This window comes from Phaethon aethereus, assembly GCF_964289735.1.
Source record: "Phaethon aethereus genome assembly, chromosome: 5".
In the NCBI taxonomy this organism is placed as follows: Eukaryota; Metazoa; Chordata; class Aves; order Phaethontiformes; family Phaethontidae; genus Phaethon; species Phaethon aethereus.
The window spans coordinates 68,123,434-68,150,969 of record NC_138579.1 but is presented as its reverse complement, the minus strand read 5'-3'; the positions used below and the strand labels follow the sequence as shown (position 1 = coordinate 68,150,969).

The 27,536-nt window shown below is 38.2% G+C and overlaps 1 protein-coding gene across 1 annotated transcript in view; it reads right to left on the bottom strand.

Annotated features, from left to right (window-relative positions):
- Positions 1-330: 330 nt before the first annotated feature.
- The window catches only part of TPCN2 (two pore segment channel 2), a gene marked incomplete at both ends in the record, with an annotated part of 29,820 nt that continues 2,614 nt past the window's right edge, over positions 331-27,536 (bottom strand). Inside the window, 24 exons of the mRNA XM_082000791.1 lie at positions 331-404; positions 1,188-1,258; positions 1,990-2,075; positions 3,621-3,702; positions 4,806-4,888; positions 5,011-5,101; positions 5,474-5,547; positions 8,076-8,147; positions 9,109-9,208; positions 11,727-11,776; positions 12,419-12,547; positions 12,654-12,713; positions 13,029-13,148; positions 13,762-13,848; positions 15,203-15,284; positions 15,611-15,708; positions 18,725-18,789; positions 19,166-19,231; positions 19,537-19,636; positions 22,655-22,727; positions 23,618-23,724; positions 25,100-25,216; positions 25,919-26,096; positions 26,708-26,784. Coding sequence (XP_081856917.1) covers positions 331-404; positions 1,188-1,258; positions 1,990-2,075; positions 3,621-3,702; positions 4,806-4,888; positions 5,011-5,101; positions 5,474-5,547; positions 8,076-8,147; positions 9,109-9,208; positions 11,727-11,776; positions 12,419-12,547; positions 12,654-12,713; positions 13,029-13,148; positions 13,762-13,848; positions 15,203-15,284; positions 15,611-15,708; positions 18,725-18,789; positions 19,166-19,231; positions 19,537-19,636; positions 22,655-22,727; positions 23,618-23,724; positions 25,100-25,216; positions 25,919-26,096; positions 26,708-26,784 — 2,142 coding nt within the window. The remainder of the gene's footprint in view (positions 405-1,187; positions 1,259-1,989; positions 2,076-3,620; positions 3,703-4,805; positions 4,889-5,010; positions 5,102-5,473; positions 5,548-8,075; positions 8,148-9,108; positions 9,209-11,726; positions 11,777-12,418; positions 12,548-12,653; positions 12,714-13,028; positions 13,149-13,761; positions 13,849-15,202; positions 15,285-15,610; positions 15,709-18,724; positions 18,790-19,165; positions 19,232-19,536; positions 19,637-22,654; positions 22,728-23,617; positions 23,725-25,099; positions 25,217-25,918; positions 26,097-26,707; positions 26,785-27,536) is intronic.

The following is a 27,536-nucleotide window of genomic DNA, read 5'->3' as shown; positions in this document are numbered from 1 at the left end:
TGATTCTATTCTTCATAGTGATTGACTAAACAAACCCACTTTTTTTAGAGGAATACTATGGGATAATGAAAAGCACAAGGACACGGTTTACTGTTAATTCTCCACTTCACATTTTTTGACAAAGATGTTTACAGAAAAAGTTATTAACTCAGGTGAAAGCTAGTGGTATACAGTATGTGGTCATTAAGCCATAAAAGAATGTCATCTTGCAGTACTGGTTGAACGCTTTCAATTCCCACAGATGAAAATTTCAACTGCTAAGCACTTTGATTATCCCATTCAACCTTTTTTTCTCTCCTCCCTGCCCTTTAAGTGGGAGACTTGCAGTGATCATGGTGCTACATTCCGGCCAAAGTTCATACTCCTCAGCTTTTTCACGGAATATGATACAGTGTAGAACAGGACTTGGAAGAAAGTAAAAGGAAGAGGTTTACTGAAAAATAACATGAGAATATTTACTCTAATATTTACCACATCGAAAACCACAAGTGCAATTGCTCCAAAGTTATAACTGCTCTCAAAGTTACCAGCATGATGCAACTAGCACGAACCCTAGATCAAAAACAAAGAAAAAGAGAGGATCTGCAAAGTAGGCACTCCCTGTTACTAAGTTGAAATTGATTGTGTTCTGACATGATCAACTCCAGAAAACTGGTAAAGTATGCTGGTGTCACTTTTCAACAACAGTTATGTTTCTACTCTCACTACAGAAAGATTAAGGATTTTGTTTTGGTCCTGCCTAATCCACTCATGAATTGCAGGGCACAGCCCTTGCCACGCACACCTACCAGAAAAGGCAGTTTCATTTTCTTGTGCTGAAAAAAAGTAGCAGGCTTAGTGGTTACAAAATTCATGTTTTAAAGTGCACTGTCATTTTAAATACACTTTCCCTTCTTAAAAAAAGAAAATAAAACATTCTGATACCAAGTTTATAAAAATAACAGCTGCAATATTCTTCTAAAATTGCAACTTAAAATCAAGTCAAATTAGCAAGATCCAAACCTTTTTCAAAAAAAGATATGAACCAAAAATAAAAAACCCTTTCTGCAGAGAATTGCCAAGCAAAACCTCACATACAAGCCTCTCTCCTAACAGCACCTCACAGAAAATCCATTCAGTTTCTTCCAGCTGACAACCTCAAGAAAACAGAGGTCTAAATAAATCAGTCCTTCCCACCAGTCACCTACATAACTGCAGGTGTGGATGCTGGTGCAGTTTTTCCATCAACTCTTCCTCTGTAGGTTCTTCCAAAACATCTCTACAAAGAAAAAGCATGAGTTGTTAGAGGCAGCAAAGGGAACTTCTCAGCATTTGTTTTTGCAATGCACATACTGAGATGTGATATGTGCTGTGTGCTTGTTTCAAGAATGAAACAAGGAATTAAAGTTACAATAAGTTGATGCTCCCTAAAGATGCATCTACTTGCAAGTGATCCATCCTTTACAGATGTGTCATGGAAACCAGCAGCTGTTTTCCCATAAGAAGCAGGGAAGCAATTTCCTGCACACAGTACAATACCACTGAAGGTCAGTGGATTTGTTTTCCTCAAAAAACTCCCCAGTGAGAACATGTTCCCAATGCTACTATTGAATATCCAGCGTGCACCAGAAGTTCCACTTGCACATGATCATCAAGTATCAACTCACCACCCGCAATTTCATAATAAGCCAAGAACGTGCATCACTTTCCTCATTTTCCCATTTCTTCCCCCTCTCAGCAGAGAGATCCCCCCTCAGCCCCAACACCTCTTCTTCACCCCAACACATACATACTACTAGAAAGCACATAAAGCTTAGGCTACCACGTCAGCTTAAAACAGAGGCCTAAGTGAAGCACTTTCTGAATTTCTCCAAACTAAAAAATGAAACAGTTTGCTTCAGAAGGAGGAAAAAAAAAGACAAATCTTTTACTCTCTTGCAGCCAGCACACTTTCTTTAAAACAGACGAACATAAAAAACTAGATCAATTATCAAGCCTAGTTCAACTCACCTGAACATTAGTTCAACTGTCCTCTGGTATTCAATATCTGAAAGAGGCTCTCGATGACAGCGACGGTCCCACTTGTGAATAAAGTTCTGAAACGTAAAAGGAACGGGAAAAAAAAATTAAAAGCCTCTTCTAGTGACACCAGAAAAGAGGTTATATCAGGTCAACTTGTTTGTGAGTAAAGTTTGGGAGGGGGGTAAGGTTTGTTTTTAACACAGATTGGCAGAGCAGTGATTTATTTAGGCATCAGCATATTTATTGGCTGCAGGTCACTACTTTATTCAAGACTTTTCAGGAATGACATAACTTGCTCATCACACACTGAGAGAACAGTAGAGCAGAAGACAGCCCTGCTGCCTTCTACTCCTAGCAAGGACTGCCTCCCTGAGATAACTGTGTGAACTACCCGCAAGAGTTCACCTGCTTTGAATTTTTTTCCTCTTTAAAAACCCAACAAATATATAAACATACTCCTAGTCCAGGCACCACAGTTTAAGCTTAGCTCCTGGTTTTTGTCATGTTACCTTATCCATTTTGAGTTACTATGACAAATCAATAACTAGTGAGCAGACAGCTCAGGCAAAAAAAAAAAAAGGGAGGAGAAAAATAGTGACATCCTGCTCTCCTGCTACAGAACACTACATCTTGGCTCTCACACCAAACTTTGGCCACAGCCCTGTGGAAATAATCATAGGATTATCCTCCAGCTAGAACAGAAAGTCGTTTCTAAAACGCTCATGGGCAAGACTGAGGCTCAGCATGACACTCATACCTAAGTTTCTGTCTACAAGTCCACCATTCTGCCTACAGTAGTAAATTTTAGCTCTCAGCGCAGTCAACGACAAGAAGAGCATCTCCAAAAGAAATTTCACAGGTTTTAAGATGGGGTGAAGTACCCTATACAGGTACTCAATTTCTTCCATTACTTATAAGAGAAGTCTATAATGATTAACCTGGAGTACATGGCTATGATTAACGTTCCCTTCACCATCAAAAATTCAAAAAGGTATTTGGATTTGCAGAGGAGTACACATACACGAGAAACCAGTGGAACTGCATGGCCTTCATGGCATTGCTTAGATGCCTACATTTCCACAGCTTCTTTAAAAACCTCTAGAGGATGATCTCTTCAAAATAAGTAATCAGTTCCACTCTTCTAGCGTGGTACTGAATAAGGGTAATAATTCAAATTGGGGAGGGAAGAAACACAGAGCCACCAAATAAAAATGTAAACTTTAAAGCACTAATTCATTTGCTTACAAATCAAAATGCAAAACGCCTGCAGCTTGAACAACTAATGCCAAAGTTAAATGCTAATTTACAAGAGACAAGCAGTTTTATAACACAACATATTTTCCATCTTTATAGAGAGGAACTGTAATGACAAACGTACACATTCAATGAAATGCAACCAAATTTGTGACAAAGTTGCAAGCAAAATATACAGTTTTCTAGGAAAAAGAAAATGCTTCCTCAACATCTCAGGGGAAAGAGACAAGTAGAAAGATTAAGGAAGCATACACATACAAAACCAAGATACTTTTCCCAAGAAGTTGTCTGGGTTCTTTTCATTTCCCACACAAGTCAGACAACCTGTCTTCAGAATCTAACAGCAAATAAACGCACTTCCTTACCTCTAGAAGTAAAGCTACAAAGAGATTAACCCAGATGACAGAGGAGATCAACCACCAGGCTACAAAATAGACCTTTGCCCACCTGCAGATCAGATTAACAGACAATAAGTAAAGTAGGCAGTCAATAACCACAGCCTCAAAGTGACCAAAGAGAGCCATGAAATCACTTTTCTTCTTGTAAGATAATACTACATTTTTCTTTATGTAAAAGGAGGTCTGGAACAACAACAAGAAAAAAATCTTAGTCTTTCGTTAAGTTAGCCAGACTCAGTCCCCTCGTTTCACATACTGTGAAGGGACAGAAAAGCAGCTTAGTAGAAGCTGTACTGTACTGGATCACAGCAAAAGATCCATCTAGGCTAGTATCCTCTGAGAGTGCTCAAAAGTAGAAGCACAAGAGAGAGTGCAAAAACATGGCAAAATACCTATGATGCTACCCCCTAAGTGCTCTCCCAAACTCCAACCATTTGCAGTTCAGAGATTTCTTGAGCCACAGACAGCCTCCATTCATTGCAGATCCCAGTGGATTTCTCTTTCATGACTTGTCCAGTCTTCACCAGACCATGTTAAATATTTATCACACACAACAGCCTGCAGAAAAGCATTCCACAGCTTAACTACATGCTGGTTTAACCAGCCAAGGCTCAGTGGAACAGCTCAGCCCAGAGGCTCTCCAGTTCATTCACACATTCCCATAAAGTCAATACAAATGAAAGATATGTCCAGGGCTTTAAGTCTACAAAAAAATTGTTCACCCACAGGGAAAACACAGAAGCAGCCCCAAATGATTTACAGCAATTCATTAATATCTCAATTCTGTGAGATTGGCTCTGCAGTGAGTGCCACCTACCCAACCCATGCTGCAAGCCTGTTTATAATCCACTTAAGTCATTCTCTCTTTTTTGGAACACGATGACTACTAAGCCAGTTTCCAATCCCTTCTAAATGTGACCACAGATTTCAAGGCATCCACCAAGCACTAGACCAATCATCAAGTTAAGCAAGTTAAACTTAATACTTCTTGGCTGTTCTTTATTTCCTATATACCCAAATTGACCCAAAGGAAAGGTAAGCGGCACCCCTCCTAGCAAATAATAGAAACTATGCTGTGTGTATAGTTCTTGCTCAGTTAGCTTGTAAGCTAGATTGATATGGGACTTCTTCAGTATTATTACTGCTACTTACGGACTCGAATATCTTGAAAACGCTTCCAAAAAGACTTGCCAGTTGTTTACCACCATCACATCCCAGAGGGTCACCACTGCTGCCTAAATAACATGAGTAAAACAGAAACTGAGTAGCTATATCACACACTTAAGCCTCAGAAAATGAGGGGAAGAGACAAGCAGAGAAGGAAAGAGGGGCGGATTCCATCAGTGATCAGACTCACGGCAAAGTCGTCAAAATTGTTCGGCCAATATTCCAGCTGTTCGTAGGTGCCACACGGCAGAGTGCCATTATCATATGTTGTATTGACAGCACTATAAGAGAATTATAGGCTGATGTGAGCATAGCTTTTTACGTACTATACCTTAAAAATGCAATTCTTCCAAGTGCCTTAAAGGAAGTTAAGTCTCATATGGGCAGAAAACAAGGGAAGTAGTTAAAAAAAATATTTAAGCTACAGCAGGGTAAAATTTCAAGCTACAGATAGCATTCCTGCAATTTCAATACAGCAAGATGCAGCAGCAGGAGTAACAAATGAAAACAATCTGTGTGATTTAACATTAAAAGAAGGGTGGCTCCAAGAGGGGGAAAAAACCCCAAGCCAACCACAAACAACTCAGAGGTACTGAGTGGCAGATGCTTTTCAAAAACAGGTTCTTTCTGAGTAGTGATGTTTGAAATGTTACCTGATATTTCCCATGGGAACAATAGCACCTTTAAATAGCATTATGCCAGTTATAGCAAATGCATAAAAAACCACCTGGAAGAAATATAAACGTGTATTAGTTTTGAATATTTCTGTCACTCAATAAGAAAACAATGCAATTAACATGAAATTCATATTAGTAGTTCAAGGAATTTAGTCAGGAACAAAGCCTGAAGTTATTAAAGTGAAAATACTTCTCAGTGTCTGTATTTACTTAACCGTTTGCTCTTACTTTTTAATATTCTATTTAATTTTTGTTTGTTAAAACACATTAAATCATTTTACTTTATGATCTGTTTTACTTTTCTGTGTCTCAGAATGCTGATATTTAACTATTAACACTGCAGAATAGTGACTTAAAAAACGAACAAAACAAAAAACCAATACATGTATTTACAAGGAATAACCTAAATATCTGGGGAGCTTTCAGCTAGATTCAGCAAAAATAGGCTTTTACCGAACCTAACTGAAGGGCAAAAACAAGTCACTATTTTACATTACATCAGCAACTTCTTGGAAAATGTTATGTTGGTCTGAAAATAAAGCTTTCAATAACATGAAGGCTCTCAAAACTCCTTTTACTTGTTAGAAATGCAAACCTCTTTTTAAAGAGATATCTTTCACAGTCTTCAGCCGTTGCCTAGGTGATTTTACAATTTTTATCCTAAAAAGATTGTTCTAGAAATAACCTGCAACTTCACTCCTCTGCGTAGAGCCATTTGTCCTAGGATGTCTTGAAACAAGGTAAGTCTTCAAATGAAAATGTCATTAGCCATATTTCTGTATTTTGCTACAAAACAGACCCAAGAAGGAAGTCTGGGAGGAGTAGAAGAGAATGCTCTGACCTATGAACCACAGCACTTGGAACACCACTGGAATAAGCTGAAGCTGACATTCCACAGCCGGCCAGAAGATGGGGCATCTGCCTTGGCAATAATAATGGTATCCTTTGAAAGAGAAATGCCCAAAACATGCACTGCCTAAGAAATTAGCTCATCAGTGTTATTACTTTATCAGCATGTGTTCCAGGCTAATATTAGGGAAGATGTTTTGTATCAGCTGATAATGGAGTCAGACTTCACTACAGTAGAAGCTCAGTGTGAGCTTCTACGTAGCCTCAAGTAAAAGCAAATTAAATTAACAGCAGTAGCAAACACCATGGCAGACTTGCCTCACAACTGGTGCAAAACCACAATTCACACTCCTGGCACTAAGGACACTGAAGTCACTTCAAGATCATTATGTCTTACATATATGGGTAGGAACACCACATTGAAACGCTAAAGCACAATTCCTAAAAATAAAATCAAGCATATTACTACAGGATCCTGCCATCTTAGCTATGGCTTTCAGGAATGAAAAGCTTCCAGCAGAATCCCACAGCTCAGGTACAGTCATGCCAGTGGCAACACAGCTTTGGGGTCCTAGTGTAAAGCAAACGTGTGCTCCTTTAGCAGGGTGTACGTACTTAACCATGAACTGGCAAAATTAGCAAAGCTGCAGTCAACCTTAAGACAGTTTATTACATTAAGTCAGTTTTTCATTATACTAAAGCTGTTCCTATCATATGCAAGATTGGCATTTAGGCTCCTAAGATGTACTTTCACCTGCAAAGGCTAACTTCCCAGTCCATGCACTCCCAAGGTATTTCTCAGTTTCTAGAGTAGCTCCCAGTGGCAAGCGTGACTTGCACAGCACAACAAAGTTCTTACCAACTCAGCTTTGCCCAAACCAGTATCTTTATTTCAAATTGCAACATAAACCTTTCCAGACTGTAACTTAAGGCCGCTCCCCTACAGATAAAAGCGGTGATTAGTAATGACAAAAAGAGATATTCTGGGTAAATTGCATGATAAGTATATCGACTAGAACAACTGTTTAAACAATACTTAATGCACAGCAAATGCTTGGTCTAACCATTACCTCAAATTAAGGTATCCTAAAAAAAACTAAACCACAAACAACAACAAAAAAAGCCACCCAGGCACTCATTTGCAGTACCAAGACGACATCGTTGCAAAGCCAGAAACTTGAGAGTTGGGAAATGGAGGATTTATGTAATGGACATCACACATTGTGATCCATCCTTTAATCACATGTTTACAGGCTGTATGCTCTACACTGACACACCTAAAACAGGATGGCAGAGGCTTTTAAAAATCATGTCCAAACATGCCATCTCAACACCTTCTCAACTGAAAACAATTTTGAAGTTGTTTTGCTATTTAACATAATAAGCCAGGGAAAGGAAAACTAGGCTACTTTTACTATCAGATGAATTTTTATTTGAAACTAGAGTATCCAGCCTGAGACAAGCAGTCTGTGAAAGTTTTAAGTAATCTTTTAAAGGCACTCCTAAAGGAAATCAATAAATGAGGCACTGTCACTGTGTGCAGCCCATAACAAAACAGCAGTTTGCTGCAGATTTGCAAGACATGCCCTGGAGAAAAACTGGCTGATTAAGGTGAAGTATTACTGTTCACAGTGATTGTCCTTCAAAGAACCTGATTTACTTTGTTGAAGACATACTCTTATACTGCGAACTACAAGAAATGAAATAACAATCTTGCATCATGACTTACCACAAGGATTCCTGCAAAGGCTCTCAAGTTTTTTACGAGATCCAGCAATGTAGTAACAACCAAAGCCATGAACTAAAACAAAGTAGAATTTTATATGCATGACATTCATCACACTTCCAATCCATAGCAAAATATTTCTACTAAAAGGACAAGGAAATATCAACCAGGAAAGCAAGCTATACCTAAATGCAAGTCATCTTTTATGCAGTGGTATTTCCATGAGGTACTTAAGATGAATGAACAATGCTGTAGTCCTTTTCATACACAGACATTATGTTAAGTTTTAAATATACACAGGCACTGTGACTTAAAGGGCTATATGCCTAATAAGACCAGAACAGAGAGGAGGAGAGGAGGAAAAAAAAAACCAACTAGTAGCACCCCACAGCTCCAGGCTGACTGGTTCATATTTGATGTACATCATTTCTAGTTTACAATTTCCACTGACATTATGACCTCTGATTGGTTTACTGAACTGAGATACAGGTCCTGCACCTGACATTGATTTGGGCTTAGCTTTCAAGCAAATCTAAATGCAGGATTATAACAAACGATCAAATAACTCCAAGTGATTTCAGATTCAAGTATAGGTATTCTGGTGGAAATACCCGTACTTGGAAAGTGGAAAGAGGAATTCATTCCAAATAATCCTTTGTACGACCAAAAGGTCTGGCAGTATCCAGTGAATGCAAGTCTATCACCTCCCAGGTGCCAAGTTCTTCAAGGGTATCATACCCACTCATCTGAGACTGAAGCACTACGCAAGTTACACAAGTGTTTCTGGATGTGTTTGCCCGCTTTAGAATACCAGCATCAATTGCAGTGAGATCAACAGAACTTTCCTGCCACCTCAACCAGTTAAAAAGAGAGTGAGTTTGTGAGGTACTGTGCAATAGTCTGGACAGCTAGAGCTGAGTTATAATCCCACTTAGGTGCAAGAGAATTGCAATCTATGTGTTATTCTGAAAGGCTTTAATAAAATTAATAATTTGGCCAACAAAGAAATCAGAAGTGTGGAGGGATAAACAAACACCTTCATATTAGGAATAATGCGCAGGAACCTGAACACAATTAACATGTTCACCAGTCGCACCATATCCCAGAGGGATAACAAGCCCATGAACTCAGGTCTCCTAGGAAAGATGGAAGAAAATAACAAATCAGAGAAACAGTCCATGACAGAAAGACATAGTTAAATCTACTGGGCTGCAGGTGACTGTAAAATCCTCACAATTTTTGGTTAACATCCATGGCATATTAAAAAATCTGGGGAGATAATAAAAAATAATAATAAAAAAAGAGTTTTCTTTCCTCATGTAATCACTCTTTACAAGCTATGACCGAGTAGAACACTGCATCCAGTTTTGGAATCCCCAATAAAAGAAAAGAACAAACTGCAGCAAAATCATCAGAGCGCCAACATGATGGCCAGGGACTGATGAACCTGCCCTACAAATAGAAGCTACAGGACCTCGGCTTGTTCAGCCTGAAGAACCCTGCTTCAGGAGGATCTAGCAACAGCCTGCTAATACTTATGAAGTAGTCCTCAAGAAAAAAAGAAGCAAGACTGTGTGGTGGTGCACAGTAGGAGGGCAAGAGACAGTAGGTCTAAGCTGAAACAGTGGAGGCTCACACTAGATATATGGAAGAGCTGAAGAACTTGTCAACCATGAGGAGCGTAAGACAGAGGCACAAGTTTCCAAATGAGGTTGTGCAAGTCTCCATCGTTGAAGGTTTTCAAGTCCCAGCTAGATAAAGCTTTGAGTAACTTGGTCCAGCCTTACTTTGAGCAGGTGACTGGACTAGAGACCTCCTGAGGTTTCTTCTAGCCTGAATTACCCTTTATAAGACATCTATAAACTGTAAAAGTACATTAATTTACTCAGCAGGAATCTCAGCTACAGTAAACTAATAACTCATTGAGGAAGTGATCCATTTAGCCTGGGCTCTTAAATAAGCACATAGTGCTCTTTAAACGCATGTTTGTACTGAAATACCCAAGTAAGTGGCCTTCCTTCTGCTGGGGGGGAGGCACCAAAAAGGGTCTTTTCAGAAAAAAAAGCAAGCCAAAAATACTACTATAGCAAGATACTTCAGGAACTTGCACAAAGATGTGCATTAATCCTTCAGGGTGTGCTTGGCTGAAGTTAGACTTCTAAGAGAGCCCTAAGCTAACAGACTGTCTTGCCAATCTTCTTCCTTATATGCATATTCCACAGGCGATATACACACACTTCCAATCTGAGCCTGAGTTTTAGTTGACTTTTACATTGGTATGTTGGATGCTTCTTTCTTGGAAAGGTGGGCAGGTGGTGGGGGGCAAAAGATGTTAATGAAAAAACTCCTTGGTAACACAGATGCTAAATCATAACTTATCAATACATTCAACTCTAATAATAAACCATTTAAGACAACACTGCATAGGATGCATATTCTAGAATAATAGTTACATCTTAGTCTTGTCCTGAAGATGTTAACATCTACAGATGAAGCAATTGCCAACAGCAAACACCACAAGCAACATCAGGACTCAGAATGACTCATTGGGGTTATAATCTGTTTGCAGTGGCTGACAAAGATCTAACAAGTACTACTGGTGCTTCAAGATACTACTGTAGTGCAAACAATTGTCTAAGTTGAAGAATCAAAGGGCAAAAATCAAACCCAAATATAATCAATTATAGTTTGGAGCAATAGTTAATGTCATTAGTTTCTAGCAATTAATATCCTTATGGCAACCATCGCTTTTGAGTGACAGGAAGTGCAAGATGCAAGAAGTGTTCAAAAATAAACCCATTTCAAGCTCTAACATCTTCCAGGTCTCTTTACAGCTACTAGTGTAACTTAAGATAACTTCATGGTTGTAATATAACAAATACCCTGAAAAATTAGGGAGAGTCAATGTCTTAAGAGTGAGCTTGTATAAGGAAACAAAGTATCAGAATGTGTTATAAATCACCCCTGGAAGTAAGATCCAGGAAACCTTCCAGAAGTCCTTTGCTTTCCTCTTTTGTTGTGGTGGCAGTTTTCAATTTTTAACAGATGTAACAATGATTTTTATGCTTTTGATAATGAAAAAAGATCAATAGTTATTGAAGAACTGCTTAAACTTAAGAAAATCAAAATGCAACTGCTTGCTACTCCAGTATAGATAAATAACTTAAGTCCATGGGAATTTTTCTACTGAATTTTACAGCACAAAACAAAACTCAGACTTCAGTCTACATACAAAGTTGAAGGGGCTTTGCCAGCTGTTTAGAAATTCCTATCATTGGACTTACGGATAATTCAATACCAAAACCTATTAGGTTAGTAGCTGGTTGTGTATGTTGCACCAAATCCCCTCCTGCACCTGTAGTAAGCGTAGGTCTGCTAAGATATTATTTTACATCAGATTACAAGTAACAAAAATGCATCCTTCTCAGAATAGCTAAATAGAAGTCTGAATTTTATGAAAAAAATTCTAATTTTCTTTCACTTGCAAGGCCTCTAGTGACTACAAAGGGTGAGAAATTCTACTGGGTTTGGTAAATTATGGACTGGGCTGACAATCATAGTGTAATGACATCAGCATGCATGAATGTGTGTGTATATTCCTCTGACCCAACCCGGACATTGAGCAAAGTGCAACCGCTCACAGAGATTACATACCAACCAGGATGAGGAAATCCATACACAGCAAAAGTTGCAATCTCCAAAACCTTTAGTTAGAGAAGAAAAAAAAAAAAGTCAAAACCTTACTTTGTAATTCCGAGTTTCAAAAATTATGTAAATTTCTTGACAGGAAGCATTTTCAAGAGCTTTAAGCCACTAATTTGACTCATTTTGAAGCTCTGAAATTGTCATATTTGACTAGGTATTCTCCAAATTAATCCCATGTACACACACAACCCAGTGGTGACACATATAAGGACATACAATGAATCACATTAACCATGAATTTGGCCTCATCTGCCATATGGGTTTCAGGCTTTTAGCAAATAATGATAATAACTTTCTGCCACTTGTTTCTGTATTCCATAAGCAAAGTGATCTTTAGCTATATAACAGACTTCCTTATGTAATTGACTCCAAGAGCTGAATGTTTCCAAATAACATTAAAAAGGCTGCCTATAAGAAATCTCACCTTTTCCATGAATTTAAAAAAGCCTGCCTCCAGAAAGCAGACCCTAAGAGTACCATGCACCACCAAAACAGTCAAGCCACTGAAAACCACATCACTGGCTCATGCTGTTTAACTTGGCATATTAGTGTTGAATAAAAAGCAATTCCAACTAGCTCTTGCAGTTCCTAATCATCCTAGTCAACAAATCTAGGAATACAGAAATTAACAAAAAGCTTACCAATAAAATTACAGTCAGAAGTCCATCAAATCTATTGCTTGGGTATGACAAGTATCTTCTCAAGCCCATTGCTAAGATTTTCAGCAACATTTCCAGCAGATAGTATAGGATGAAGAAGCAGTTGATAGCCTTCACACCCAAAAATTAGTATTAATTAGAATTAATAGTAATAATAATTAGAATTATTAACATCTCAGGGAACAGCAATCACTGTAGGAATACTGTTGCATCTTACCCCCAGGAAGAAGTCATCTCTTTCAGAAGGCTGCTTATCTGCATCCATCACCAAAACCACCTTAAACAACAAGAAACTTTTTATGAATGCACTGTTTTACTGCTGAATAAAACAGATTTTTAAGCATGAGAACAAAACAGTCTTTTATGCTTTGCACAGATGTTTTCAAGCATACTCAGAATACAATTTTTTAACTTCAGGTATTCTCTAAGACTTTCTATGACTAAAGCATGCCAAACATGAACATCTGCTTCAAAAAGTGATTATCAGAACACAGACCAAAGAACAGAAAGAGAACGGGGGGGGGGAGGGGGGGGCGGGCACAGAGAAGGCAAACAAACAAAAAAAACCCAGAACACCAAAACTTTTACTTACACAGATAGAAACAATGTTTGCAAGGGCTACAACATTCCCCAAGTAACCAAAGTAGGCATGGCCAAAGGCAAACTGCATTTTCCGCATAAAATGGGATTGGTACTCTGGACTGGGAGGATGCTGAAAAGAACACAAAGGATTTGCTGAGACACAAAGTATAAGCATTTTAATAATGATGCAGGAAAAAACAGCCAGACCCAGATTTAAGAGAGGGACCTTTTCAAAGCAAAACTTTTCCAGGACGCAGGCTGATTTTGACATTTCAGCAGGAAGGTGCTTTCAAGCTCTGGCTATTAGCAGCAAGAGATCACTTCTGATTAGCAAATGGGTGGGCAATTATAGCACAATACAAGATAATGGAAAAGAAAGGAGATAATCCAACCTTTCTCTAACTCCTAGTCCTCATTTCCTTGTAACGAGTCTTCTGTTAAACCAAAAACACACACAGAGCCCTCACCTATTTTGTCTGGCTAAGTCACTTAAGAATGCTGACAGAGCAAACCACCATGCGTTTCTTACATTTAACACTCCCATCAATCCCAAACTAATGCAATGCCACGTCTGACTATAAAAGCAACCCACAAACAACTTAAAAATCAGTGACACTTGATCACACACCACGTTTAACAAGTTGTGAAGTTTGTTTATACACTTTATAGTGGAATACTATCACATTTTTGCACAAGACCATGGTCAATTTATGACACTTTATAAATGACTGTCAGATACATACTTGTTTAATGGCATCTTTGTCTAGTTCTTCAAAGAGCTTCTGAAACTGGGCTGCTGACAGCTGGTCACAGGTGCACATTTTGAGTGACTTCACAGGAAAGAGAAACATTCAGATCAACACCTGCAATAGGTGTATCTTCAAAGATTGCCAACACCCTCAGAATGTCTTAGAAGTCTAGGAATAGAGATGTAATACAACCTACACCAAGGTATTAGAGTGAGCTTCAATATTGCTTTGCTTTAACTCAAAGCCGTGACATGACTGTGGGATTTGCCTCGCTCTATTTTCCCCCTCTGGGATCACGTTCTGCTTAAGAAGGAGCATGCTCTTTTGACACACTTGAATTTTTGGTCTCATATAGTATTGCCACTATTATTATGATCCAAGGAATGAAGTTACTATATCAGTTATCAATGTTCTGCAGAAATTACTACCTGAAAGGATGGAATTATTTCACAAATTGTAATGTGAACATGACAATTACATAGCATGCTAAACACTAACTGCAACAGTAGCACACACAGCAACAAAAGAAATGGAAAAAACCCACCAGCAACAAGGAGGAAAACGACTTGGATTTGTGTACCTAATTAACAGTGCAATGGACAGCTCAGCATAGTTACAGAGCAGGGTGTTTATTTTCAGGCAACTCTGTTTATACATCACCTAGCCCAGACAACAACTGGAAGCAATACACATATACCTCTTCATTTCATTTCCAACCTTGACACTGGAGCCAGGCAATTGCTGGTGCTATAGCCATCAGCTCTGAATTGTCACTTCCTTTTGGCAGATCTTACAACATGGACTTCCAAATCCTGCTGCAACGTTGTTCTCAAAAAGCAGCATTACTTTTAGATAACTTTTCTGAAACTACACCACTAATCTCCACATGTCCTGTTAGAGCTGAATAATTTCTCTAATTTCTGAAAACCATGGCATGAATGGCAACATTAATTAAGTCTTAGCTAAGCAAACCCACTCTCCATATAGCCTTAAACAAGTAGTAATACTTAGAGCTGCACAGCAAAATCCAATGGAAAAAAAGATATTTTCAAATGGGGGAGGAAAGCTGCTATAGACAGCAGTGAGAAATGCTTTACTTCCAGAGAGAAAGTAAAGCAAATGCAAAAATTAGCTCTGCAAAACATGAGTTTTCATTATTCTACACCTCTCTACAGGTGAATGCATTCCTCATCACACCAACCAAAAAAGCAGCAACCTTAAGGTGAAACCATTGCCTATGGACTGTTTTTGTTCCAAAGACCAAAACATAAACAGACACTGAGCTGGGCCTCTGTTCACACTCATAAAGAAAGCTGAGCTGAAAGCTACCTCTCCTAGATGAATGGTGTGATTAAGGAAATTTCAGTTTCCACCGCTGTCCTGGCAGAGGGTTTGATAGTCACCAACATAAAGACTAAGAAAATCCAGTTCTTACTCTCATGATGGCTTGCTTGCAGCGAGAATCCATTTCAACTTTCTGCAGCACTCGTAGTAGGGCCCCAATGCTGACAGACGACCTATTTAAAAGAAAATAGGATGGCCTGTGAAACAGGTAACTGTCTTGATGGAAAAAAATAGCTGTTCCAAATGCATTCCTGCCTCTTTCTTCTTTTGAAAAGCAGATAAAATTACAAGTAGAAATGAAAAGAAAACAGACCCCGTAAGAGTCCCAAACAGGGTGTTATAAACATGCAGTTAAAGAAAAAAATAAAATAAGAGAGATAAGCAACAAACTGCCAGTTTTCAAGAAGGGATCCTCAGTAAATATACTACACAAAACAAGATGACCAAAGACGTGCTCTTTTCTCCTAGATAATCTACTGTTTTAACATTCTTCACTTACTGTTGTGCATTAGTGGGAGTCTCTTTCAGGCAAGAAAGCACTTCAAAGGCAGCCCGGATTCCTAGTCGCCTCCTGAAGAGGGAGGACTGAACTGATTTCTGGACAGTAAAAACACCACAGAGGACACAATTTACTTACGCTTGTTTAACACAAATCCACCTAGATGATACAAATAATACCTGTAAATTATTTGCCCAGCCCTTAGACTGAACCTAGTGCAAGCCTCAGAAACGATCATATCTGTTCAACTAAAAATATTTTTTCAGCAAGGCAAGATACTGTTTTATTTCTCCCACTGCCGAAGTCCTCATCATTAGCCACTAGATCTAGCTATGCAGATACTGGGTCCAACCAGACACTCCACAGTTTAAAAGGAATACCATGGAGAGTCACGGGCTGAAATCAGTAAAGCCCATTCCTACCAGCAGGTCTTGGGGAAGATCAGGGTTACCCAGGTCCTCATGCAGTACTATGGTCAGATAATATACTGATCCTCTGGCACACATCCAGATTTGTGATTAGAGATCAGAATAGGAGACTTCCCTAGGTCTCGCTCCCTTCAGGAACTTCATGTACAAGAAGGAAGGAAACAAGCAAACAAGTCACTGGAGTTCAAGTAAACATCCAGGTCATGGTTTATTTTTAGTTCCAGATTCTGGCACATGCCTGCTCTCGAGACAATGGAAACAGTAAAGCTCGTGTTTTCACAGAAATTCATACTACTGTACAAAGAGAAAAGTTAGACAGGTTATGCAACTCCAGCCTCCTGCCAAAAAGAAAAAAGCCAGAGCCACAGTTTTTTGTGCTTCATTTTTTTTTTTCATAGTAATCACCTTCAAACTCAGCTACTTTACCGGGAGTCAGATTACGGCATGCTCTCACATGGGAAAGAGGAAAATGGAGAAAGCAGAGAAGAAACAGAGCAGGAGGAAAGGATTACAAAAATTCCTCTTTGCACATACTACATTCAAACACCCCTCTCCCACAAGCGGGTGGAGGCTGTTCCTTCTGTGTAATATTGCCTAAGGCTTACTATCCAACAAACTTAACCTTCTCTCTGGCGCTCTACTAGAGCAGCTATTATTTTGCTCTTTCCCCCAAGCCCTCAATTGCACCTCTCTGAAGGGCTCAATGAACTATAAGTCTATGTAAGTAAGGAGACGGACCTATAAGAGCATATGTAAGTAAAGTGGGGAAGTAAGTAATGAAGGAACTACAAGACTGTAGGTAAGGGGGAAATCACACCTAAAATCCAAGTCACAGAGTTTCCCCTGCCACCAAACCTGAAGGAAACTACAGGCATGAGAAAAGACCAGCTGGAATGTACAGAGTCAGGAACCGCTCTTCATTCCAAGCCACAGAGGCCATCACCATACTGGCACGAAGTTAAAAAAAAGCTTAACCTACAGCCCAGAGGTTTAGCTGTCAGACTCCAGTGTTTCTGCACAGCACTAACCTGACTCAGGTTTACGAAAAACATTGCTGTTGAGCAGTGAAGTTTTACAAAATATGCAAAAGGAAAGTAAAACACACAGGTGGAAGTGAAACTGTTGAAGAACTAACTCAAGACTCAAGAGAAAAATTTCACCATGAAAATTACAAAGCTCAAAGGAAAACCTCAAACAGTTTGAAGACAGGACCTCCGTGGGATCAAGACTCAGCCTGTTCGGAGAAACAAGAGACTGACAGTTCCCCGTTTGACCAACAACTGCCTGACCAAAGATTCAGTTGTGTGCCATCAGCGTGATAACCCTATTAATACTTAGCCTAGCACTGTGTTAATTCTACTAATCTACAATGTGTGTTAACTGCTCAGTAACTGTGTTTCACCTTGGATGTTCTGCGATCATCGCTGGAGATAAACCCAGTTCTGGAGATTTCCAGCTGGATCCATGCAGCTTCTTTCCTTCCACCACCTATGCAGTCAGTTACTTCTTTTTGGAACAGCAATAGGGAAGTCACAAATTTAACCTCTTGGTGAAGTACATCTTACTGGAAGCAACAGATGCTCTTTCGTTTGACTTATGTTGTCCCTGCTTTCTAAAATAGTTTTGCCTCAGCTCATTACAATGCCTCACAGATAGTGCCGTTGAACAATCTCACACAGAAAACAAAAGCAATTACACTCTATCCTGCCAAGGGAATCCAGACTACACTCCCAGCTGGAGACTAAACAACTGGTGTACATAATACAAAGCACATTGCACAGCTTGTTAATAAAGGAGAAAGAACTTCTAGTGATGAGTTTAATCACCACCACAGATTGCACACTCCTTGAACAACATGCAAAAGTACACTTACTTTGCCAGCTTTTACTTTTCTAATATAGACACCTGAATCAAAAGAAGTCATTACACCACACATCAGATTCACATTCCACAAAACAGAGTGGGAAGAATCACATATGATCAGGCATCTTCCAGAAGCACATTAAAGTACTAGACAGATGACTGGCATTGCATGGAGAGTAAGCACAGGTTCCTTTTATTTGAGATTGAAGACTGCCAAGAATAACTACTATACATACTGGCAACTGCTTCTGGTACAAGTCAATCACAAGGCTCAAGTTCATCTTTTAATAGACAGCAGTCTGTCCTAATCATTCTAAAAATCACACCCACCCACCATGGTAAGGATGAAGTAAAAAGTATCAAACGTGAAGATGATTTAGCCACTGATTCTTTTTTTTTTTCCCCCCAAGGCTTCTCATGCTGTACTAGTCAGAGAAATTAAGTGCTAGGATTTGCAACAATAGCTATTTAAAAAGTACAGCAAGTTTTCTTCACAGAGACCAAGTTTAAGTTACTTGTTCACTTGTCCTTGTTCAGTTCTAGCATAGTTTTGATTTTTTTTTTTTCCTGTAATAGTCAAAGTTGCAGATTCTCAGCATACATGGAAGTATACAAGCAGGTAATTTTGCCATGGAAGTGGATCAAGCTACAACAGCATATAAGGGGAAAACTATCTACATCAGAGAACCTTTAGCATCTTAAAATCGTATCTACAATTACAAAGGGGCATACTGCTTTAATACACAGTTGAAACTTTTAATGCTCAAGGCTTCACAGTTGTAAGGATAGAGTAGAACACAGAAACTGGAAATGTTTTACTCACCAAAAGGTATCCTCGAAACTGGTTGTATATTATTGCTGTAAGTAAGTTCATCAGAAACAAGTTGCCTATTGGAGAAAAAGGGGCAGTAAGAATTACTGAAATACATTTCTGTTTCCCAAAGAAGTTTCAACGTATATAGTAAATCAGATCTAAACTTCAAAAAGTATTAGTTTCCTTGTGTTTGATTTCCAAAATGTTTTTTAAATGTTTTAATATACTGTAATGTATCCATTCCCCTATGGTCTGTTACTGAAAAAAAACCAAACCATAAGTACCTTCCAGGAAAATTATCTTATAAGACACTACACAGTAATTGGAAGAAACACAAAAAAGGAGAAATCTATGATTAAACTTTCCTAGAAAAATAAAACACACTGTTAACTAGTATGCACTAGCAAAGTGAAAGTGCATTTAAATTACTGAAGACAAGAGGTAACTTACCTAATACAGTGAACAGTATAAAGAAGATGGAATATGCTCGATTCTTAGAATATGCAGGAATCATCACTGTATCAGATTTAACAAAAAAAGGAAATAAAAATTTAATGCTTAAGATGAAAACTGGAGATCTCTACCAATTTTTGGCAATTGGTAAAAGCTCTTATATAGCTCCACTTTAGAATTGCATATATAATTACACCAAAGGAAAAACAAGAATCAAGATACTAAAGGCATGAAAAATCTTTACATAACCTTCCTCCGGCTGTACTAAGAAATATTAGCTCAAAGAATGGTTATAGTAGTTTGAAGATAATCTTACTCTATTATTCTTTGAAAAGGGAGAGAAGAGTTGTTTCTGAAAGATTGCTCACCATCAGGATTATTTGCAGTAGTTAGCAAGACCAGCAGTGATGTCAGCGAATCGGGCAAATTCCGGAAATACCCCACCCACTCCTTATCCTGCTGGCCATCCTAGGCAGAGAGATGTTCATTGTTAGAGAAACACTGAAGAACCACTAAGACTGTCTTACCAAGGAAGGGTGGGGGAATTATAATAATTAAAAAAAAAAAAAAAAAAATCGGTCAATAATCAATTTCTTACACGATCAAATCTACGGCATGAAAAATGCACAAGACAAGCATAAAAATTAGGACAATGTGTAGGAATACAGTGCAATCACTTCACTTATTAACAGCCATTAAAAAACATAAGGAATAAGACAGGCACAGGAGGCTCAATACAGAAGTTATGTCTAGCTAACACCTCAGACCCAGGCAGAACAATAATGTCACAAACAGACAACATAGGAATCTGAAGCCACCCTTGATTGATATAAAAAGCATTACCTCTTAGCCTGTAAGAAATAAGTGTATTAGAGCTAAAAGGACTCCCTAAACATGATTAAAAAAAAAAATTAAAACCACAGACTAATACCATCTTCAGTCTCAACTTGCATTATAAAAATTAGTGTAGCATCGAAGCTGCTTTCTTTGTTATTCCAGCTACAGCATGCTGTACCTCAGCACAGATGGAAACATAATCACCCCAAATTGTATACTCTAGGACTACACTCCAAGACTTGTCCAAAAGTATAATGCAATTTGAGGACAATATTCAAATATATCTTGTCTATACTGAAGAACAGAAACAAAACAGCTTCCTTAGTAATGAAGAGCTGCCTCAATAACTACCGTGTTACAAAAGATCCTTGCCTATAGATTATGAGCGCCTCTCAAACACCTACAGCTCTACTAGTATACTGAGTGTGAAATGTGTCTCACTTCCCCTTTGACTTCCAAACAGAAAACTTAACATCCTCTGATTTAGTTATTTGCACACAATTTACTACCACTACTTGGAACACAGGTTTTCGCCTTTTTTCAGTTATCCCCTTACATACTCAGAGGGTTCTGTTTAATTAATTACAGTAAGATCTAAATAGAACATAGCCAGATAAGTTTTAGGTCTCTCTTCAGTAACGTACATGAAGATGTACTTAAAATACAAGTACAAGGATAGTCCTCATCTTATTTTAGAGGAAAGAAATATTTACACAAATAAGAGCACACGATATAAAGCAATATGCTATAACCAGCATTAGCGCACATTAGAGGAGTTGTTGGGCAGATGGAAAACATGCAACTGTTCTGTTTTGAAAAGAATGAAGATTCAAAATGCTATGTACAGTATCCACGAAAACATCACGTAGAGCTTAAAACATCGGGGGGGCGGGGGGGAGATCAGTGCTACTGAAAAATATGTGCAAATACCTTGGCGACTAAGGTCATGAAAATTATTTTGTGGCTCAGTGGAAACATCAAATGATATGCTAAAGCTCTGATGGTATCACAATTTTTATCAAAAACACACTGGGAGGCTGATCTTAGATCATTCATATATTTTTTTTTTCCCCCCCAGGTTGAAGTACAGACAGCTAAAAAAGATGCAGAGTGCAAGCAATTCAAACACGAATCATGCAGCACAGAACAAAAAGCTCTTGAATCCGCTGCAAAGACCAGAAAAATATACCTCTAGAGGACATACACAAGACAATGCAAAAATCTAGAGGCATGAATTTCATTACTACATGTATTTTTAAAACTTGCTTTCAGTATTTTGCCTTGCTAGATACAGTCACTTTGTATGGGTATTAGAGTAGCAAATCAAAAAATAAGGACTGCTCTCTAATTTGTTCTTTTTCACCTAAATGTATACAAATTTGACTGGTTCAGGTATACAAATTACATTCCCATCTGCTGGGAAAGCTCATAACTGAAGTTAGATGTGACATACAGAGATAATGCAAAGATCCAGCATGTAATTAAACAAAGAGGAAAAATAGTGCGCTGCTGCTGATTTCAGAAATTCTGTAACATGGGAATTCAAGGAATTTGCTGATCGTAAGGAAGACTAGAGGCAGGCTCAAGTGTAAATTGCAGCAGGAATGAAGGTGCAAAACTGAGCTTAAGGAGAAGACTAAAATTACTGGGAGAAGTACATAACAAATCTTTGTGCTTGTAAGACGGCATTTATGAAAGGCTTAAAAAGTAAGGACAAAAAAAAAATCTCAGTATAATACATTAGCAAACAAGAAGATTAAGAGAGAGGGAGCATACCAAGAGCACTGGAACACAAAAGTGATTTTAACCACAAAATTTCAAATTTGCTTTTTCAGAAGCAGGAAGAGAAAAAACAGAGGGATCAGAAACTAAATCATTGGAGTGATGCAGGCAAAAACAGGCAGAAACCTACCAAGGCGTGGTGAGGGATACCAATATTGGAAGATAAGAAAACACAGAAGAAACTAAACTTAGCAAAAAGCTATATAAGGAAAATAGAAAGAAATGAGTGATAATATAAACAAAAAAGTGACAGGATTAAGAGCTTTGGACACAGAACAGCAACAGAAGGTTTCAACAAAAACAGAGAGGTAATGCAAAGGATTAAATTGGAGAATTGTATAAGGAAGCCTCTCGTATAAACAGGCTTTCAGTTTCTCACCTGTGATAATGGCATCAATACCAGTAATGTGCAGGACCATAAATGAGGATGTCAATCACAATTTTAGTATGGAACCACCCAACTTCACTCTGAGCAGCTGAGCTAGACTAATAGAATGATATGCCACGGCTTACGGTAAGAGTGAAAGATTTCAGTTGTGGAGTAGGATGGAGCATTATCACTTAATAAGTAAAGCACAGTCTGGAAAAAATTATTCACTGTATGATGAAGAGATTCTAACACTATTCTGAGTGGCCTTCTAATGTACACTTACAGAAACAGCACTATACATGGATACAATGCACATGTTAAATCTCTCTAAATGGACTTTAAACTCATGCCAGTAAGTTTGACATGGTAACATAACCTTTTCAAGGCAAACAAGTTTCACTAGTTTGATTATAAAACTAGACATACAGTAGCTCTGCGAGTAAAGAAAAAAAAAAACCAACAACAAGATCTACCAAAGCATAAATACATTCGGTTACCTTTGTTCGAGCAAACAGCAGCATAGCAAACATGGTAAAGAGAGACAGATGAACAGCTAGTAGTAGAACGACACTGTTGGAAAGAAAGCATACCATATGCATGAATACCAACTTTATCTTACTCTAAATATCCTTTGCTAAAAATGCAAAAGGATGCCACATAAAGAAAACCAGGGGTATTTTTAAGAAGCTATATGGAAATAACAGAAGATGATCCAAGTTTGGATTCTAAATAAGAATCACACTTGTTCAGGTCTCCTCAGCATTAACTTAGACAACTGTCAAGTCAATGAGATGCTAACACTTGTTTTTCTGAAGTTCGGAACATATTTATACCCTCTGATCAAAATACATCTTGGCTTGCATACAGCTTTGATTCTCCTGGGACTTGTTAGTTAAGAAGTAATAGGCAAGGACAGTGAGTTCTGTAAGCTGTACGCATACACAACGCAAGTCACAGGAAGAGATCTCTTTCAAAAAGCATCATGCCGTCTAGTTAAGATTTCACTAGTGGGGTTTGCAGTTCAATTTTTCTAATGACAAATTTAACACATACATTGCCAAAACCATTTAGAAATTAAAAAGCTGAAGTAAAGCACTCTGAAGATATTAATAAGCAGCACTCTCTGTGCTAGTTTTGTGTGGCACTCATGACCAGAAGACAAGTACATTTGTGTCTACCCATACTTCTGAGAGGCCACCTTGGAGGAACACAGCATAGACCTTTGCCCAGATGATGCCTCAGTTCTTCCCTTACAAAATGGCTGTATGTCACATACAGGGTGACATCACATGCATTCTAGAGAAATTTTAGAGACTAAAGGAATCAAAAAGTTAACACAACCTCCATCTGTTGCTACCTGATCTCACCAACCACTTAGCTAGACTCAGATGTCACGTGCCAGAATGCTAAGGGTAACTACATGCTTGCTGTGAAAGGATGTTTTCTATGCTATTACCTACCTTGCCATTTCAGGCAAGGTGCTGTTGATACTTTTTAATGTTTTCTTCATCATAGAAGAATTCTGAAGGAGAAAGAACGGACGAAGAATTCTTCTTATTCTCACATCCTGCAAAAACCAATGGATCGGATACTGAGTTCCCATAAAACTAGCACCACAAGTATATTTAATGCAAGTTTGTCAAAAAACACTGATATACATATCGACATCATCAACAGTGTAACATAAAAACACTATTTCAAGCTTCAGCATCCTGCATTTTAGGATCAGTCTTCTCCAGGCCAATCAAAACAGCAAAAAAAAAAATCACTTCCTTCCTCGCTATTCCCTTGTTCATACATCCCCACTGTTAAACTGCTCTTTCCACCACTGCTCTGCATGGGAGGTTCCTGTTCAAACTGCTTGTCCACTATCACATCTAAAGATTTTACAATCGCTTCTTTCCAAGAAACACTCCCCATGTTTTAAGCATAATCTTTGTCATAGATAGTTAACTTCTTTCAGCCAGATTATATTTATTGGGCTTGAATACGAAAAGGACATTCGCATTTTTCCTATACTTAGATGCTTATAAGCTTAAGTGACAAGTTCTTTCAACATTTTAAGACCATCTTTTTAATACTACACCTCATCCTGGTCAACCGTGACCAGCGGTCAACTGACCACTGAAGCATGAGCAACTACGCAGTGGGCTACTAATAGTAGCAACTGCATCCAACCTAATTCTGACTAATACGATAATTTGAAATACATTTGAAAGTTACCTGAAGGCAACAGATAATGGCTTTGACACAAGAACTTACACAAGAAGCAAAATCCAAGGTTTCTGACTCATTCACTGCCCAGCATTTTTACCACATAAATATTTTCTTAGTAATGACTGTAAGTGAACAACTGATCTCATGCAGATTTATGTCACAGCAGAGAAAACCCATTGGGAGACTGCATTATCACATAAAGGAGAACACTTTTAGAACAGTTTCATAAAATTGACATTCCTCTCAGGACACAGCTGTTTTGAAAACAACACAGATTCATCTTAGAAAGCAGTTGTTAAACCATACAATTACCTTTTACTTATACATCACTACACAGGCTCTGCTGTTGAATCAAGTTAAGAGCATAATTCTCCAACTGTATGACAAAATTGGTGTTCTGTAACCAGAGTTTTCTCTATACTCTTCGACTGTTGACAGACTACAGCAACAAAGCTTTATTTAATTCTACCAATGAACTCCCATCCTGCATTAAGAATCAAACAGAATCCTTTGAGAAGCTACACTACACCAAACATTTTCTGTGTTTCAGGTATTATCCAGTATCAAAGACCAAAAATGAACCACCTCACCCTCCTCCCTTTATTCTCCAGTATACCACATGCACCCTGCTGACTACTCCTTTGCAGGTTCTTCTTCTCTGCCACTCCCCACAGCTACGTTGTTGACTGTTCTGTTGACTGTTTCTGCAAGAAAGCAGTTCTTACCTCTGTGCAGAAAAGACTCAGCGATACAATCCAATCAGTAAGGGAAACAATTAATGTCAGTATATAAGCTATTAGCCATTTATTTTTCCAGAATTCTTCCCATCCAATTAAGTAACTCTGGGGAAGGAAAAAAAAATCCACAACAAACAACATATTTTAATAAATTCCAATACCCTAACAAGTCAGCACCAATTGTTTTCCAAGTATTTGTAGTTTTACATCAGTGCTCATGGAGAGCTCCCCGAAATGCAAACAAAAATACACTGATCAGAGAATTCTTCTACAAGAACTAATTGAAGGTCAATAGAAGCGAGAGGTGCACATAGGCCATGTGAGAGGAGTTCTTTGAATGCAAGAAAAATGACCACTTAATAACCATAAAAAGATTTTTCCAGAAACAAATATCCAAAGAAAAGTTCAGTTTCTGATTATTTTTATTTTGCTTTGTTTAAATGAGCTGGCATATATTTGATTATTACGTACACCAATTTTTATAGCTTAATACAAGCAACTAAGCTAAAGTCATTGTATCCTTAGCAAAATTTATTTCACTTATTCTGCACAAACAGGAGTTACATTTCTTAGGTTAAAACAGAAGCAATATTTTTTCTGATTCAGAAAATAATGCACTTCCTAATTTCTCCTGAAAGTAAGGCTTTAATGTAGCAAAGCAATCTCATCATGCAAATCCAAGATTTGAATAACAGTTCTAAGACATTTCCCAAAAACTAAAATGCAGAAATGCCACACTTACTATACCTCCTGAGCTGCCCAAGGCATGTAATATTTCATGCAGTACCAGATGAATGTCATGCTCACCTTCACAGATACATCAACTATGAACACAAAAAAACAAAGCAGCTCAACGCTTTCTGTTAGGCCACATGGAGGATTCCACGCAGGAAGGCGGTATCGTATATCTGACGTGATAGTAAGTGAAGAAGGCTTTTCAATGAAAGCCAAAGCCAGGATAGTAGTAATGGTTAAACTCAAAATCCTGTTTGGATAGAGATTAAATGAAAAAAATAATTTTTAAAACAAACAAACAAAAACCCAAAACAAACACCAAACCCACAAAATGAGTCAAAAGAATAACAAAATACTGACAGTAAAGCAATTTTCTTAAAAGTAAATCAAGCTTTGTAATATCGTATTTAACACAAATGGCTTAGGATACAATGCAGCACTTGATTAGCATGCTGTTGCCTGTATTAGAATAATGTAACTGCTGACCACCAAATAACTTTAGGTGGGGTTCTTTCAAAACTAACAGCCACAAACAATCTTGCTACTATTTAACATGTTTAGAAATAGACACTTGAAAACTCCAACACAGTGCTGTAAATCACACCAACAGACCATCCATGCAACACTCCTATGGCTGTCCCAAAGAGCCATCTACATGATCACACTTCTTGCTTTGATATAACTTGTTGCTTTCCACTTCTATCATGTTTTCATGTAGTCAATCCACTTGCTTCATACAGTAAGTTCTTATAAGGACAAAAGCACAATTATCTAATATTTAACAAAAAAAGAAAGATTAAGAATATTTTTTGTAAAGACTTAGTCCCAAATTAAAAAGCAAAACGAATAGCAAGTTCTTACCACTGGCAAGTTCTTGAGTAGTACCATCGATAAAGCCACAGGGATTTGGAGTCTACGCGGTGATTTATAGATCGATACTGAAGGCAGAAAGCAAAAAGGATAATTCAAACGTTACAGTCAGTCTGTCGCAAAGAGAAAGACCAAGCTAGCAAAATAAACCACGTTCTAATCAACAAAGCTCAAGTCTTGAGACAATTCCAGTTTCACAATAAGATAAAGAAATTATTGTACAAGGTTTCAATTATTAAAGTGTCAGTTAGCAATGACCATAACTGCAGCCTACATGTGTGCAACGGGAAAGATTTTGACAAAGTTTCCCTAATCTAAAGGCCACACAGTCACTCAGATAATCAAACTGTGTGGCAGTCACCTGAAGCAAGCATTATCATCATTACAAATAACAGTATCTGTAATAATTCTATCCACTCGCCAAAACAGTCCACCCATTTAGGTTTTTAGACCATTTAGACCTTTCTAGCATTCATTCCATCCATGGATCTTCTTTTGTCTTTCAATTCCAAAAATCCATACAATGCAAATAAATTAATTCTGAATATAAGAGACCTCAACCTACATCTTTAAACAGAACATGCTTTAAGTTCAAGGAAGTACCGGTGGTTCTTCAGAAATCTGCTCAGCCCCTCCCTCTACAGCTGCTCCTAGGCTGCTGTTACTCTGCCTCTGCCGAGAAGTATCCGATTCTATAAAGATGGGCACAACGTAAATGTATCTGATCCCCAAAAATCTCCCAGCAAAAAGCTATATGAATGCAGCAAGAGAGCTCAAGAACTGCCCTTCAGCATTCGCACTGCCTGCAACTAACAACTGT